General features: G+C 49.9%; 1 protein-coding gene across 1 annotated transcript; it reads left to right on the top strand.

The window, feature by feature from the left end:
* The first annotated feature begins 1,345 nt into the window (after window positions 1-1,345).
* FGF16 (fibroblast growth factor 16) lies at window positions 1,346-12,301 on the top strand. The gene is made up of 3 exons (XM_083876537.1): window positions 1,346-1,748; window positions 8,034-8,137; window positions 11,718-12,301. Exons 1-3 carry the CDS (start codon window positions 1,472-1,474, stop codon window positions 11,961-11,963), a joined length of 627 nt encoding a protein of 208 aa, XP_083732663.1. The 5' UTR covers window positions 1,346-1,471; the 3' UTR covers window positions 11,964-12,301.
* The last annotated feature ends 1,360 nt before the right edge of the window (window positions 12,302-13,661 follow it).

Here is a 13,661-nt window from a genome sequence, read left to right as displayed (position 1 = left end):
GAGGAGAGACACCCTGCAGAGAGATCTGTTGAAGTAAGAGACCAGGTAACGGGACAAACCCGCTGAGGGAATACCCACTATGGGGGGACCACCCGTTCAGGGCAGAGACCCTCTGAGAGGATGGCAGAGACCCTCTGAGAGGATACCAGCTTGCCCACGGTGGGGCAGACCCGCTGAGGTGGAGCTGGACATCACCGATGCCTCAGCTCTGCACTCCGATGCCACCCGGAGGAGCCACTGCAGCAGGGCGGGCTGGCGGCTTGGGGGCAGTTTGGGGTGTTTGTGGTTGTTTGTTTGAGGGGGTCTCTGTTCCCTCGCGGGGCACGGCAGAGGGCAGGGGCGACACCCCGCTCCAGGGACACGATAACCCATTCCCAGCCCAGGGCCCACTTGGGCCCACTAAACACCCGCCATGGGCCCAGCGCCCCGGGGAGGCGCGGCGCGAGCAGCAGCGCCGCCTGCCGGGCAGGGCGGGCCCGTCACTGCCCCGGGTCCCTCCTGGCCCGTCTGTGCCCGCTCAGCCCCGGTTCTTCCCCCGGTTCTTCCCCCGCTCCGCCCGCCCGGCTCCGTCTGTCTGCAGCGCGGCCGCAGCTGCCGCCACAGATACGGTGTCGGCGGGCTGGGAGAGAGCGCGGAAACACCTGTTTCCAACATGGGGAAGGTGGGGAGGGAGAGCGAGCGGCGCTGCCTGGCCCCGCCGCGGGCTCCCTCCCCTCAAACCCGGCCCGTACAACCCGCGGGATCGCCTTTCAGAAAGATCGCGTTCCGTTTTTGAACACGTTCGGCTGAACAACGCGTCTCGACCCTCTCTCCTCGCGTGTTGTTTTTTTTATTCCACTGTGTCCGGGGTGGGGGGCACGCTGGGGCTGGGGCGGTGGCGGCACCGACGGATCTGGGGCTTCCGACAGCCCCGGGGCCACCGACCCACCCCGGGGCTCCGAGCCACCGGCCCGTGCGGGGTCTGGGGTCGCGGCTGCGGGCCCGGGAGCGGGGCCGGGAGCGGGTGCGTGCGGGGGCTCCATGATTTCATCGTCGGCTGGCGGGGACCTGCCAAGAGCTGTTATGCCTCACTGCGATGTGTAGCTTTTTCCTGCCATTTTTTTTTTTTTTTTTTTTTTTTTTCATAATAAAAGAGGGAGTGAAGCGGGACCTTTTTTTTTTTAAGGAAAAAAAAAAAAAAAAGCCAAATGGATCAGAGAAGGGGGAGTGTAGCGGGGGGAGGGAAGCAATAGCCAAAGGGGATGCCAGTGAGGTGTGGCTTGCATTTAAATATCCAATATGTCAATGTAAGGGGAGTGTGTACGTATATAAAGTGCAGTTCGCATCCGACGGCGGGACACTGGATCCAGCGATGGGAGGCGCGGGCGGCGCGGGGCCGGGCCGGGGCCGGCAGCGCGGGGCCGGGCGGCCGCAGCCCGCGCTCTGAGCGGCCGCTCTGCCCGCGCCCCCGGGGCCGCTCCGCTCCGCGCCCATGGCCGAGGTGGGCGGCTTCCTGGGCGCGCTGGACCCCGACCTGCACGGCTTCCCCCCCGCGCTGGGCGCCGGGCTGCCCCTCGCCGACTCCCCCGGCTTCCTCAACGAGCGCCTGGGGCAGATCGAGGGGCGGCTGCAGCGGGGCTCCCCCACCGACTTCGCTCACCTCAAGGGCATCCTGCGGCGGCGGCAGCTCTACTGCCGCACCGGCTTCCACCTGGAGATCTTCCCCAACGGCACGGTGCAGGGCACCCGGCAGGACCACAGCCGCTTCGGTAAGGGGCCGGGGGGGTGCCCGGCCGGGCCGGGAGCAGGTGCCCCGCGCGCACAACTAATTACCCCGCTAATATAAATCATCCCGGGATGGATATAATTGGCCTCCTAAACAAATGCGCTCACTCCGCAGCAATGCGGGAGTTTTTATTTCCAATTTCCTACTCTCCCGGCGCTCAGCCTTTCTGCAGGTGCACTAAAACGTGCCTTCGCAAGGGGGGAAAAAAGAAAAAGTGAAAAAAAAATTAAATAAAGAAATAAAAGAGGACGGTGACCAGCTTTAGCTGTGCCTCTGAAGTTAGTGGTGAGGGAGGCAAAACAGAGACGTTCCTCGTTGGAATTTCTTGGAAATTCCTAGGTTGGAAAAAAGAAATTCCTCACTTTTTTTTAGTAGTTTCTTTTCTTTTCTTTTCTTTTTTCTTTTTCTTTTTCTTTTTTTTTTTTTTTTTTTTTTTTTAACTCCTCCTTCTTTCTGGCGTCTGCAGATATTTGTGAGCTGCTTTCTTTTAATTGCGTGACTTTGATTAGAAGAGCGTCTCCCCAACGCGGGCAGGGATCTGTTGGCTGGAGGGGTGTCAGGAGCTGGGTTTGGGAAGGTTCTTGGAAAGGAAAGGGGAAAACTGAAGAGGGAAAAACACTTAGGGGACCCAGAAAAGAAAGAAGATGGAACAATAGGCAGAGCACCGTGGATTTACCTTGCTGCCCGGGATACAGCTGGAAGACTTGCAGTGCCTGTATCAGTGGCACACGAGAGGCAGTGACCTCTAATGAGACTGTATGTAATCTTCAAAAAATGCATCCCAAGCCACAGGCGAAAGAGTACAGTCAGTTTGAGCACAGTCAGAGAAATTGCCGCTACTCCAGCATCATCTAGTGCAGGTGTCTGTATAAGCTATCAACAAGTCCCCTGCCAGTGATCTCAGCTATGGTGTCAACAGGTTGCAAGATGTGCTCTCGAGACTTTTTATAGTTTTCAAGTGATTTAACTCCTCGGTGAAAGGAATTCTTTTTTTTGCCTTTACTTGTTCGCAGCCAGTCGGTTCTGATACTCTGGGAAGTGCTGCCGCTGCTATTGTTGGAGGTGTAAGGCAGGTTTTTTGGAACAATTGGGGAAGCTTATCTTTCCATAAACACCAGGTGTGTGCATGGCATGTCCCTGCCTAAATCAACAAGAAAGTCATAACCCGCGGGTCAGAGTCAGGTACTAATATGCTCATGGGGCAAGTGTTCTTTAATTACCTCCTGAAAACACCCATCTTTTAACCTTTCATGCTGCAATACGCAGTGGGTTTCCACGTTCAAAGAGTTGAAAGCAAACCCATTGCATCTGGTTGGTTTTAGTTCAAGCTGCCACGTAGTGTTTCTGGTCTATCTGTTCTTTTTCCTTACCTTTGTAGAACTAATCAGCCAGTTTCAAATGGCAGCATTTGTCTCAAGTCCATTTTTTTATAAAGATTGAGTCAAACAAGTATATTTTTAAACTTGGAAAAAACATGTTAGACATGCTAAAACTTTTCATGGGTTTTGCACACTGAAGCTTAAGTCACACAGTGCTTTCAATAAATCGAAACATTGGCATTCCCTAAGTGTTTTAGCAGTCCTCATCCAGCTCCGTAAACTAGACCAGACTTCAGATATTATAGTTTTCTGCTTCAGGGTTTTCCCAGAGGCGGCGTAAAATAAATAGTTATTTGTTGTAATTGCAAGACAAAGCCCCAAAGGATTAGACTGGAATCCTTGCATTCAGATCAAGTTGGACTAAGCCTTGCTTCAGCAGAGACTCAAAGCAATAATGTATTGGCACACAGTATTCACCATCTGCGTTCAGTAGCCATGAATATTTAAATTCCAATGTTACTGGTATGGTTTGTATTAGGATGTCATGTATCAATGCATTCCTAAATTTTGCATGCAACAGTCAGAAAGGAGTAACTTATAACAGGAATAGGCAGCTTGAGCGATTCTGGGGACTCCAAAGATGTGGTGAGGGATGCAGAGGTAGATGATGGGCTCAGGGAAGCACTTTAAAGCTGCCTTAAATCTTGAGGCCTCTGGAGAAATACTTAGAAGTCCAGGATCAAGCCCATGTGGCTGGAAGGTGCTCACTGGTACCATGAGCAGATAATTAAGGTGCTCCGTGGATGGCTGCAGTGCCACAGCCCAGGCACGTGTCCAGCTGCAGGTGGGGTGTAGGGTAGAACCAGATTTGGCATCTCTGTCTCTTGATTTGGAAGGGATTCAGGAATAGACGGGCAGTATCTGCACCCTCCCATGCACAGCCATCCCAAAAGCTACCAGATGTGCAAGACATCCACATCTACCAGAGAGGAAAACAGCCAAAGCCCTGCTGATGCAGAACAGAGTCCCAAGGTCCCAACAGTGAGGGTTAAAAGAAGAGATTCTTTTGTACCACAGCAATTGGGGGTGTGACTGTAGGACACAGGGGAGGTATTGGCATCATCTACCCACACTGCCTGAGCAATCACAGGAACTACTGCTACTCATCTGTCAAGGACTGGAGCCTTCCTAAATCACACCTGTCTTCTGGAATGTGATATTTTATACTTGTAAAAACACAGATTCTTGAAAGAACAATGGAGTGCAGCTATTTTTCCTACAAGAGCTTTAATGCAAAATGTGGAAAAGCCCTCTAAGTTTGCTGGAAGAAATCTCATTCTCATATTACAAAAGTGCCCAAATTCACTCTCTGAACTGGTAGCTTTGGCAAGGTCACCCCCAAAAGAATAAAGTGTTTTCCAAAATGTATCTCTCTCTCTGCATCTGCTCAGAACCTTCCTCTACAAAGAAATTAAGGACAATCAAAATCTGGAGGGGGTCTGGACTGACATTAGCACCCCTAAGACAATCCTTCTCAGAATGAAACTGGGAGAAATTTGCCAGGAAAATCCCTGCCAGGAGGAACTGCGCCTTTTCTGCCTCACATCTCTTTTACAGCAGCATTAAACAAATGAACCCAATGGTGCTACTCACTGCAGTGGAGGAGAAAAAGAGGCCTTGAGGTTGCACTGCAGACAAAGGCAGAAAACAAAGCTCTTCTGGGGTACAAACCTGCTCATGGATCTGTTACAGACTCTTAGAGGAGCTGCTGAGACCTCCAGAGAAAGTTTGGCTGTAATTGTGACATTCAGCCCATAGTGCACCTGTTGCTGAACAGTTGTCGAGGTTTTTAGCCGAAGCTTTAAGTTTGTAGCCATTAATACAACATCTGATGTTTCTGTACCTCGGCTCCTGAATACAGTCATGTAAGAGGAGACAGGTGCAGGGGGCTGAATTGTTCTTTGAGGGATGGTTTAGAGTAAGGCGAGAGTGTGTGGGTCCGGCCATGGCAAAGCTCAGGAGATTATCCAGTGCTTTGGTGGTAAATGAATCCAGTCAGAGTCTTAGTCAAATCTCTCCAAGTCTTATCTGGAAAGACTCAAGGAACAAAGAGAATGAATAATCAAAGTGAGGAAAAAAAAAAAAGGCGAGTCCTAGGGGAGAGAAAAAAAGAAAGGAAAAGAAAAAACAAAAGCATGTTCTACCACAAAAACACACCGCTACAATTGGAAAGAGAATTCTTGAGCTGGCCCCAGTGGCCACTCCCTGTGCTGCTGGAGATCAGATGTACGAAGCTGCAATTTTGTCTAGAATTGGAGTGAGTTAAGGACAGGATGGATATCCGCCCACATATTTTCAGCCTTCACTCTGTCTCCTGACTTTTGTGAGCTCAAGTTACATTCTTAATGCTCTTTCAACGTAGTCATCCTCCATGCATGTCTCCAAGTGCCACTCAGAGATCAGAAAAGGGGAATACTACAAGGGATGTTGTCAGAAGAGATTGTCATGGGCACACCTTGGAAGAAATTTCATTTGCAGAACCCGTATCTACCCAACCTGCAGCAGCTGAGGGATGTCTCAGTCCTGCTCAGAGAGGGAAGACACTGATGCTGCTCCTGGCTTGGTCCTTCCTAGGTCTTTGGAGACCTGGATTCATGTGCTTCATACAGAGCATGCGTGTGGGCATATTCAAGAAAAGATCTGAGTTCCCCAGCCTTAGACATCCTTCAGAGTCTCAACAGAACCAGCAATATTTTCCTGCTTCCCAGAAGTGACAGGAGACAAAAATAGTGCTGATGCTGTGGGCTGTGTCTATACCTCCATGAAGGTCCATCTACCATTCTCCAGTTACCTGATATGTTTCACTTGAATATTCCCTTGTCTCCACGCTGGGAAAGACTCCCCCATTCCTGGATGTATCTCTGTACTCCTGCTTTAGTTTTTACACTCCCTGTAGTTGTCCATCTTCCCTCACTCCCTCCTTTTCAGAGTGGCTCTGGTAATTTCTGGTCTGTGGAGGGGAAAAAGCATTCAGCAGTTCAGTAACTCCCTTGTGTCAGAACTGGTGGGTAGTGAAGGGAGGAAACCACCCCTCATCCTGCACCTCTCTCCTCCCTGTTCGGGATTCTTTTCAGCTAAAAACCCACAACAATTACCGAGAAGAGTAGAGCCAGAGTCTGTGTCTGTCTGGCTTGAAAAGTCTGCCTTCTCTGCCTGTTTCTGATATTTCTGCAGGCAGGATGTGTCCCTGGGCCAGGATGTGTAGCTGGGCATATTTCAGCCTGTAAAATGTCTGCTCTGTAGCCTGTCACACTATAAAATGTGTTTTGTGGTCTTTGCTTCCCTGTTTGTCTCCAGGCCTTGCTGCTCCTAAATCCGTATTTCATGTCCCCTAGCACCCACTGGTTTCAGGAAGGGCTGGATTAGATGCCCAGGCCCCAGAGTAGGCAAGGGAAAAGGAGGACAGAAGGTCTGATGGAAGGCAGGAATTCCTGCAGCCTGCTTAGCTGCCAGCACCTGATCATGAATGTGCACTGCACGAAGTGGGTCAGGGGTATCCATCCCTGTCTGGGCTGTCCTATATTTAGGGAGTGCTGTGGTGTCATCTGAGAGTTGTCACATCCATGCCTCGGGCTGTGGGGTGACCCAGAGCTGTGGCTGCCACTGAAGTCAGCTGGCTCAGGTGGCAGCTTGTCACGCAGTGGCTCTAAACCAAGGCAATGCTTTAGGAGGAGCTCTGGGAGGTAACCTGATCAGAGCATCAATTGCCCAGGGCTGGAGGGATATTAGGGAGCTATATCAGGAGAGCTGGAGCCACGCTAAAGGTTAGAGCAGCTTTCCCCTCCAGTCAATGGAGGCATGAGGAAAACCCTCTTCCTTCTGCCTCCCAGCTAATTAATCCTTCACTGGACACTGGCAAAACTGCCTGTGACCTCTATATAGGTAGTGTGTGAAATCCATAAGGGCACAGTCCCACTGCTGCCTTCGGGAAGTGTTCCTGGGAAGTTCGAATGTCCCCACCACTTGTGGTGTTGGGTAGGGGCCGTTTGTTTTTAAGTGCTTCACCAAAGATTCTCCTGTTACAAGTCTTTTCCCCCACTGAAACAGCTGTGGCTGTGGGGGTGCAGCAGCCAGACCCTGCTGTTTCTTTCCAGAGGAAATGAGGCTGCCCCTCATTTTTAAAGTATCTGACACCATCATAGCAGGCTGCAGCCCGTGGGTAAAACATTTGCTCTTTTAGAGCTGGGGATGGCTGGGACATGCTGCTGGACTGGGAAGAGGCTGGCAAGGGGCTGGGACAGACAGCAGGACACAGGGGCAGGAGGGGGTTCTGGCAGTAGCAGTTACAGGGGGTGATGGAGAGAGGACTGGCAGTGCCATGGCTCCAAAGGCTGCAGAGGAAGATGCATTTTTACCTGTGTGCTCTGAAGCTGGAATTTTTCTCTATGGCTTGTATATACATTTTGGGTTGGCAAGTGTGCTACTGGAGTGCCAGGATGAAGATGGTCCTCACAGACATCTCTTCTAGTGCTTTTCAGTTCTTTTTACTGACTTTAAAACCTGTGGGACAATCATCTTATTCCAGAAGACAAAATCACACTCCTTTTGGTGAAGAATAAAACCCAGCATGGTAACAGCCTTCTGACATTGCTAGTGGCCAGGCACAAGTTTCTACATCTGTGTTCTTGGTGATAATTATGAAAAAAGTCCAAACTCAAACCAACAAAACCTTGCAAAGCTTTTCTCATTAGCAAAGATAATCCCTCTTGGGCAACTCAAATTCACAATGCTGGGGAGAAGCCCAGGCTGGAAATTAGAAGATTGCACGCAGATGGGACTATAGAGTTAAAAACCCTATTGTTACTGGGAATGGCTGGTTTGTTTTCATTGCTGGAGCCTGATGGGTTGTTTTTTTCCTCTGTATGATTTGCAGTTCTTTTCTTTTTTAGGGATTTTGGAGTTTATTAGCCTGGCAGTGGGGCTGGTGAGCATCCGTGGGGTGGACTCCGGACTCTACCTCGGCATGAATGAGAGAGGCGAGCTCTATGGGTCGGTAAGTTCAGGCTGGGCTGATTCCACCCTGTCCCACAGCCAGCACTGCAGCCTGTGCCCTCAGCTGTGTCACTTGCTGCTCTGTCACAGGCTCCCCATGTCCTTGGGGTGACACTGAGCTCCATCCTACCCTTGATGCCACTGCTGTTTGAACATAAATTGTATATAGGAAATTGAGGGAGGATTCACTCCCAGTCCCCAGACATCACACTGAGGTTGTGCCTTTCAGAAATGGCCAGGTAAAGGTAGGGGAACAATCAGCATAAAGCCAGGGACTGTTTATGTGTTTTCACAGCCTGAGTGACACATCAGTTTTATTCTCCTTGTGGTCAGGTCTGCACCTATCTGCAGGTCCTGTCTTTGTATTATGGCTCTTTAACCAGCAGAAGCTGAAATTATGGCCTGACTGTTATTGTAAAATTCCCTGTAACTCCTTTTAGGAGTTTAGGGCTGCTGCTTGTGATTTCCTAGAAGTGCCCTTTTCAGGCTAAAATTCTCCATGTTTTGACTAAAAACCCCAAGTGTAAACTCGTTAAGTGTTACGACTTACAGTCAAAATGCCAGGTCTTAACAGCTGGGCAGAGGTGCTTCCTACAGGTTAATTTAACTCAATTCCTATTTAATTAGCTCAATTAAGGGCGGATCACAGTAAAAATAAAATGAAATAAAATAAACCGGTTTTAAGCCAAAGCAGAAGGCAGCACTTCCTCTTACCATCAGATAAGCCTCAGTGTACAAGTTAAAACTCATGTACTCTGCATACACAGAAACTGTTAGAAAACCTTTGATTGGCAAACGGTTTAGCTCATTTTAGCTCATTTTTCCTTGTCCCATTTCCACCTGAGACTGCCACAAACCCTTCCACTATCTAAAACACAGTTACTGATGTTTATATGAGATAGTTGCCCAGAGAAGCTGTGGCTGTCCCATTGCTGCAAGTGTCCAAAGCCAGGTTGGATGAGGCTTGGAGTAATGTGGGATAAGGGAGGGTTTCTCTGCCAGGGCAGGGATGAGCTTTAAGGTCCCTTCCAACCCAAACCACTCCGTGATTCTCTGATGATCAAATACTGCATGCACCAATAACTTCTTTTCCCACCTCATTTCTGCAACAGCTTCTACCCTGCACAGCAGTTAAATGCAGAGACGGTGCTTAAATTAAAAATATGCAAAACATAAAAAAGAAAAATCAGCAGGATTCCATAAAACACAAAATCTCCTGAAGCACATGTCAGAAAGCAGGGCTGGAGCAGCGCCTCTCCTGTCAAACTCTAAGGCTTCTCAGCAGCTCCTGGAGTTGCAGCTTTCACTTGTGCCTGCTGGAGAACATGAGCCCATGTATCCCTCCCTCTTTGCCTTCAAACCCTGCAGCTCTGATTGTGAGTCAAGTTTCATGATGGGTTAATTAAATTCTAGAGCCCCTGTTCATGTTACAACACAGAAACAAAAACAGGGTAACATTTTACAGCACTGAATCTGGAAACAGAATTGACCTGAAGACAGTTGTGGGAGCTGTCCCTGCCCATGGCAGGGGGTTGTAATGAGGTGATCTTTAAGGTTGTTTCCAACCCAAACCATTCTGGGATCCTGTGCACCAGGCAGGAGGCTGCAGGGACACACTCAAGAGGCTGCTCCAAACTGTGCCGGCGTCACGAGCCAGGTCCCCAAATAACCCTGGAGTTTTAAAATCTGGGACACGTGGGTTGTACAATGATGGCTTTTGGAACTCAAAAGCCACTACAGTATTCTTAATTAAAGGTCCATAAAACAGCGCCCGACAACAGCATTAGCATTACAATGGTATTTTGGGAGATCACAGTGCAGCGGTATTTTTAAATTTTCAGCAAGTTTATTATTTCCCTCTGTGCCAATTTTGCCTGATGCCTGTGTTGATGCAGCCAGAGCCAGCCATCCCCACAGCGACACGTGGAGTCCCCTCGGGACAGAGAGCTGTTCCTCCTGTCCCTGTTGACCTCGTGCCAACATCTCTGTGAAGCTTCCCAAGGATCTCAGAAATGCCACTAATACTTAGGGCAGCAATAGTTGTGGGCAGCACCTTGCCTGCTGCCTGTGTGGTGTCAGGTTCAGTGGGGACATCCCAGGGCTTGGAAGGGAATAAATCAGACCCTGCAGAGTCACCCCAGACTCGCCAAACATTTTCCACAAACACTGTACTCCAAACTGCCCAGTGCAGCACGGGGGAATGGGGGCAAGGCAACAGCCAGAGTTCAGCCAGTCATCAGGTTCCAACCTATTCCAAGTAGGTGGCATCCGAGAGGAGGGAAAAAACCCAGCCTGTATTTATTGACAGACCTGGGAAGAGAAGCCTGCGGTTCCCTGGGTCTCAGGTGGCCAAGGCTGTGGCCTAGGACTTCTGGAGGGCTCACAACTCACCTCAGGCTTTACTTAATTAGCAGCAAAACATTGAAAACAGGTTCTGAGCACAGGTGAGCTCCTGGATTGTGTTACAAAACACATCTACTGCAGGCAGTAACATTTACTGAGCACTCCGTGTGCCTCAGAGGGGACACATTCCCTGCCCGGATAGTTTACAGTGGAGGGACAGTGGCTGTAATATTAGAGCACTCTACATTTGCAGACTGCCCTTCAGCCTAAAGGGCTCCCAGTCACCCTGGCAGTACCTTTGTGGGATGGAATGGGCTTGCTGGACCCTCTGTGACAGCACAGCAGGGCTGGCAAAGCCACTTGTGTCCTCCTGGGGCAGAGGGACAGCTTTGCTCCCCACTGCAGCCAGGCACATCCCTGTAGCTGGCACGTGGGGATGGGAGGGAGAGGGAAGGAGCACTGGACACTAATGAAAAGTCCATCATCAAACAGCCACTGCCAAGAGCCCCCAGCTGTCAGGGCTGGGTGGGAAGGTTGGCTGTGGCTGTGGTGACACCAGTGCCATCTGTCCCCCCATGCCAGCATGGGATGCACCAGCTGCACACCCTCATCACATCACCTATCACCACCCTAAATCTTTCCTGGGGTGTGACATCCCACGTCCCTCTGGGTCTCATTACATCCTCCCATCAGAGCTCACTGGCACTCCAGGAGGTGAAACCCAGAGCAATGCTTTCATTCCCATCTCAGTGCATCCAACTGAACTTCCAAAGCAGTGCTTGCTCCTGTTTTCCTCTTTACACCCTTCAGATGTGCTGCCTCTTCTCTCACCCAAAAGAGGGGATTTGGGATGTGTGGTACCTTGGAGGGGGCTGCTGCAGGGGGACTGTCCCTGCCTGGTGGCACCAACACCCCAGCAGGCTCAAACTCACACCTGGACAGGTTTGGAGCTTTGCTGTGTGCCTGTCTGATTTATTCATGGAGCAGCGTTGCAACATCCACACTCACCTTCTCCTGCTTTGGTCTCCTTCCTCCTCCAACTCCAGAGATCCTTGAGTCTTGAGCTGTGCCCTTTATCCACCTCTCATCCAGGGAAAGCATCCCCACAATCCTCATCCTCAGGGGGGAGCCAGGAGAAGGAGGCTGGGAAAACACTAGAAAATCAAAGTAAGGAAAGGCTGACAGTGTTTATTCTGTTCTAAATGTTTGACACGAGCCTCTCTCTGTTCCCCTGGCAGAAGAAGCTGACCCGGGAGTGCGTTTTCCGCGAGCAGTTTGAGGAGAACTGGTACAACACGTACGCCTCGACGCTGTACAAGCACCCCGACTCCGAGCGCCAGTACTACGTGGCCCTCAACAAGGACGGCTCCCCCCGAGAGGGGTACAGGACTAAGAGACACCAGAAATTCACCCACTTCTTACCCCGGCCTGTGGACCCTGCCAAAATCCCTGCCATGTACAGAGACCTCTTCCACTACAGGTGATGGTTCCTGCAGTGTCGGTGTACATACTCGGGCTCCCAAGCTTTTTCCCCAGAGCACTCTATTAATAGTCATTCCATCATTCCTGTAAGAGTAGATGACCTAGGGAAGCACTTACATTGAATTCAGACACTGCTGTTCCTCCTTGTTTCCAGTGTATATCAAACCTGGGTTATTTATGGGGTGGGGGTAGGGGAAGGGAGGGAACCCTACATTTAATCTTCCATTTTCGTTCACTTTCGTTACCCGGTTGCTACAAGAGAGGCTGAATATTCAATGTTATGGTTGCTTAAAGGAACGAGCAGGTGAGCAAACCTGATCACTGGGGAAAAGAAAGCCCCCAGAAAAACGAAAAATGAAGAGAAGAAAAGAAAACAAAGACCACAGAACTGCTGCAGATGCTGCTGCTGAGCTGGGATAGAGCTCCCTGCTAAGGAAAAGCCTTTGAGTGGTGCCCTGCTTAAGCAGCCCGGGAGTTTGCTACATGGATGATGCTCCATGGACTGGTCCTGATTTGTGGGGTTCTTCCTGCTGTTGGGGTGGGAATGGGTTGAGGAACATTATTCAGATGTAAGCATGGATACTGTGCATAAGGACAAAACTATTTATAAAATGTATATGATATTTATTTTATATATTTATTTATTTCAAAATAATTTTATTTTTAATGAGAGATGCTATGACCGGATTTTCATCAGGAAGAATAAGGTCCTACTGAAACAGGAAAAAAAAAATGAGTTTTAAGAGCTTATCGGCAATAAAATTGTCTTTATATTGTAGATTTCTTGCTAGCCCTTTTTTTTTGGCACTCTTCAACAACTAACCCAGTATTTCCCCAGCAAATATGAACAATAAATCCATCTCTAAAAGGGCTTTGTGCAGTAAAGATCAATTACCTCAGCCCCAAACTCCTGCAGGAAGATGACATCAAATCACAGGTCTGGGAAGCACCAGCTCGGTCTCCCTGGGGCGTGAGGCATCCCTGTGGATTTACTGTTCTTCCCAAAACCAAGAGGACAAACATTTGGAGCATCTGCTGTGTTTTGGATAGACCCATCAGTCCTGCAATGAAACCAGCACATCTTGCACGAGATTTACCTGCAGCACCATGAAAAAATCTGTGGAGAAATAAAAAGCAACAACAGCAATTCTAAACCCCCCTCACTTACAGGCAATTACTGTGGGTGAGGATCATCCCTGCAGGCAATGCTTGGATGTTCATGGCTGTGTGGCATTTTCCTCTGCAGAAGCTGCCTGGTCCCACAGTCCTCTCACCTTTCTTCTGCTTTCAGCTGAGCTCAGCAAACCTGATGACGTTTGGCAGCCTTGAGCCAGCCCCATATTCCCAGCTGGTGCCCAACAGTGCCAGGGAGCCACAGCCCGCCTCCAGTCAGGGCAGGGACACTCCTAGGAGAGCCCTGGCTGTGCCAGCACAGGCCCATAAGTGACACTTGTCCCACATATCTGCCATTGCTGCCTGCTTGGGATGTCACAGACCTGCAGGGGAAGCTTCCAGCAATGATGCCAGTCCATGTTTTATCCCCTGTGATCAGCAGAGAGGGATTTCAGCACACAGTGGGAGCAGGAGTGTGTGGTTGCAGAGGCACTGGCACTTTGCAGCACGAGGAGAGGCTGACAGCAAACAGGAGTGTGCAAAAACCTGAACAACGACAGCTGTGATGGCTCTGGGCTTTCCTTATC

This window comes from Zosterops lateralis, assembly GCF_965231275.1.
Source record: "Zosterops lateralis genome assembly, chromosome: 21".
NCBI lineage: Eukaryota > Metazoa > Chordata > Aves > Passeriformes > Zosteropidae > Zosterops > Zosterops lateralis.
Note: the sequence above shows the minus strand (reverse complement) of the source record. Positions and strands in the feature narration are given on the sequence as shown.

Excerpts from the sequence above, each read along its gene's own strand:
- FGF16 (XM_083876537.1), top strand. The coding sequence starts at position 1,472 with ATGGCCGAGGTGGGCGGCTTCCTGGGCGCGCTGGACCCCGACCTGCAC. Across the intron at positions 1,749-8,033 it reads GCAGGACCACAGCCGCTTCG|GGATTTTGGAGTTTATTAGC; the intron begins GTAAGGGGCCGG and ends TTTCTTTTTTAG. Across the intron at positions 8,138-11,717 it reads GAGGCGAGCTCTATGGGTCG|AAGAAGCTGACCCGGGAGTG; the intron begins GTAAGTTCAGGC and ends TTCCCCTGGCAG.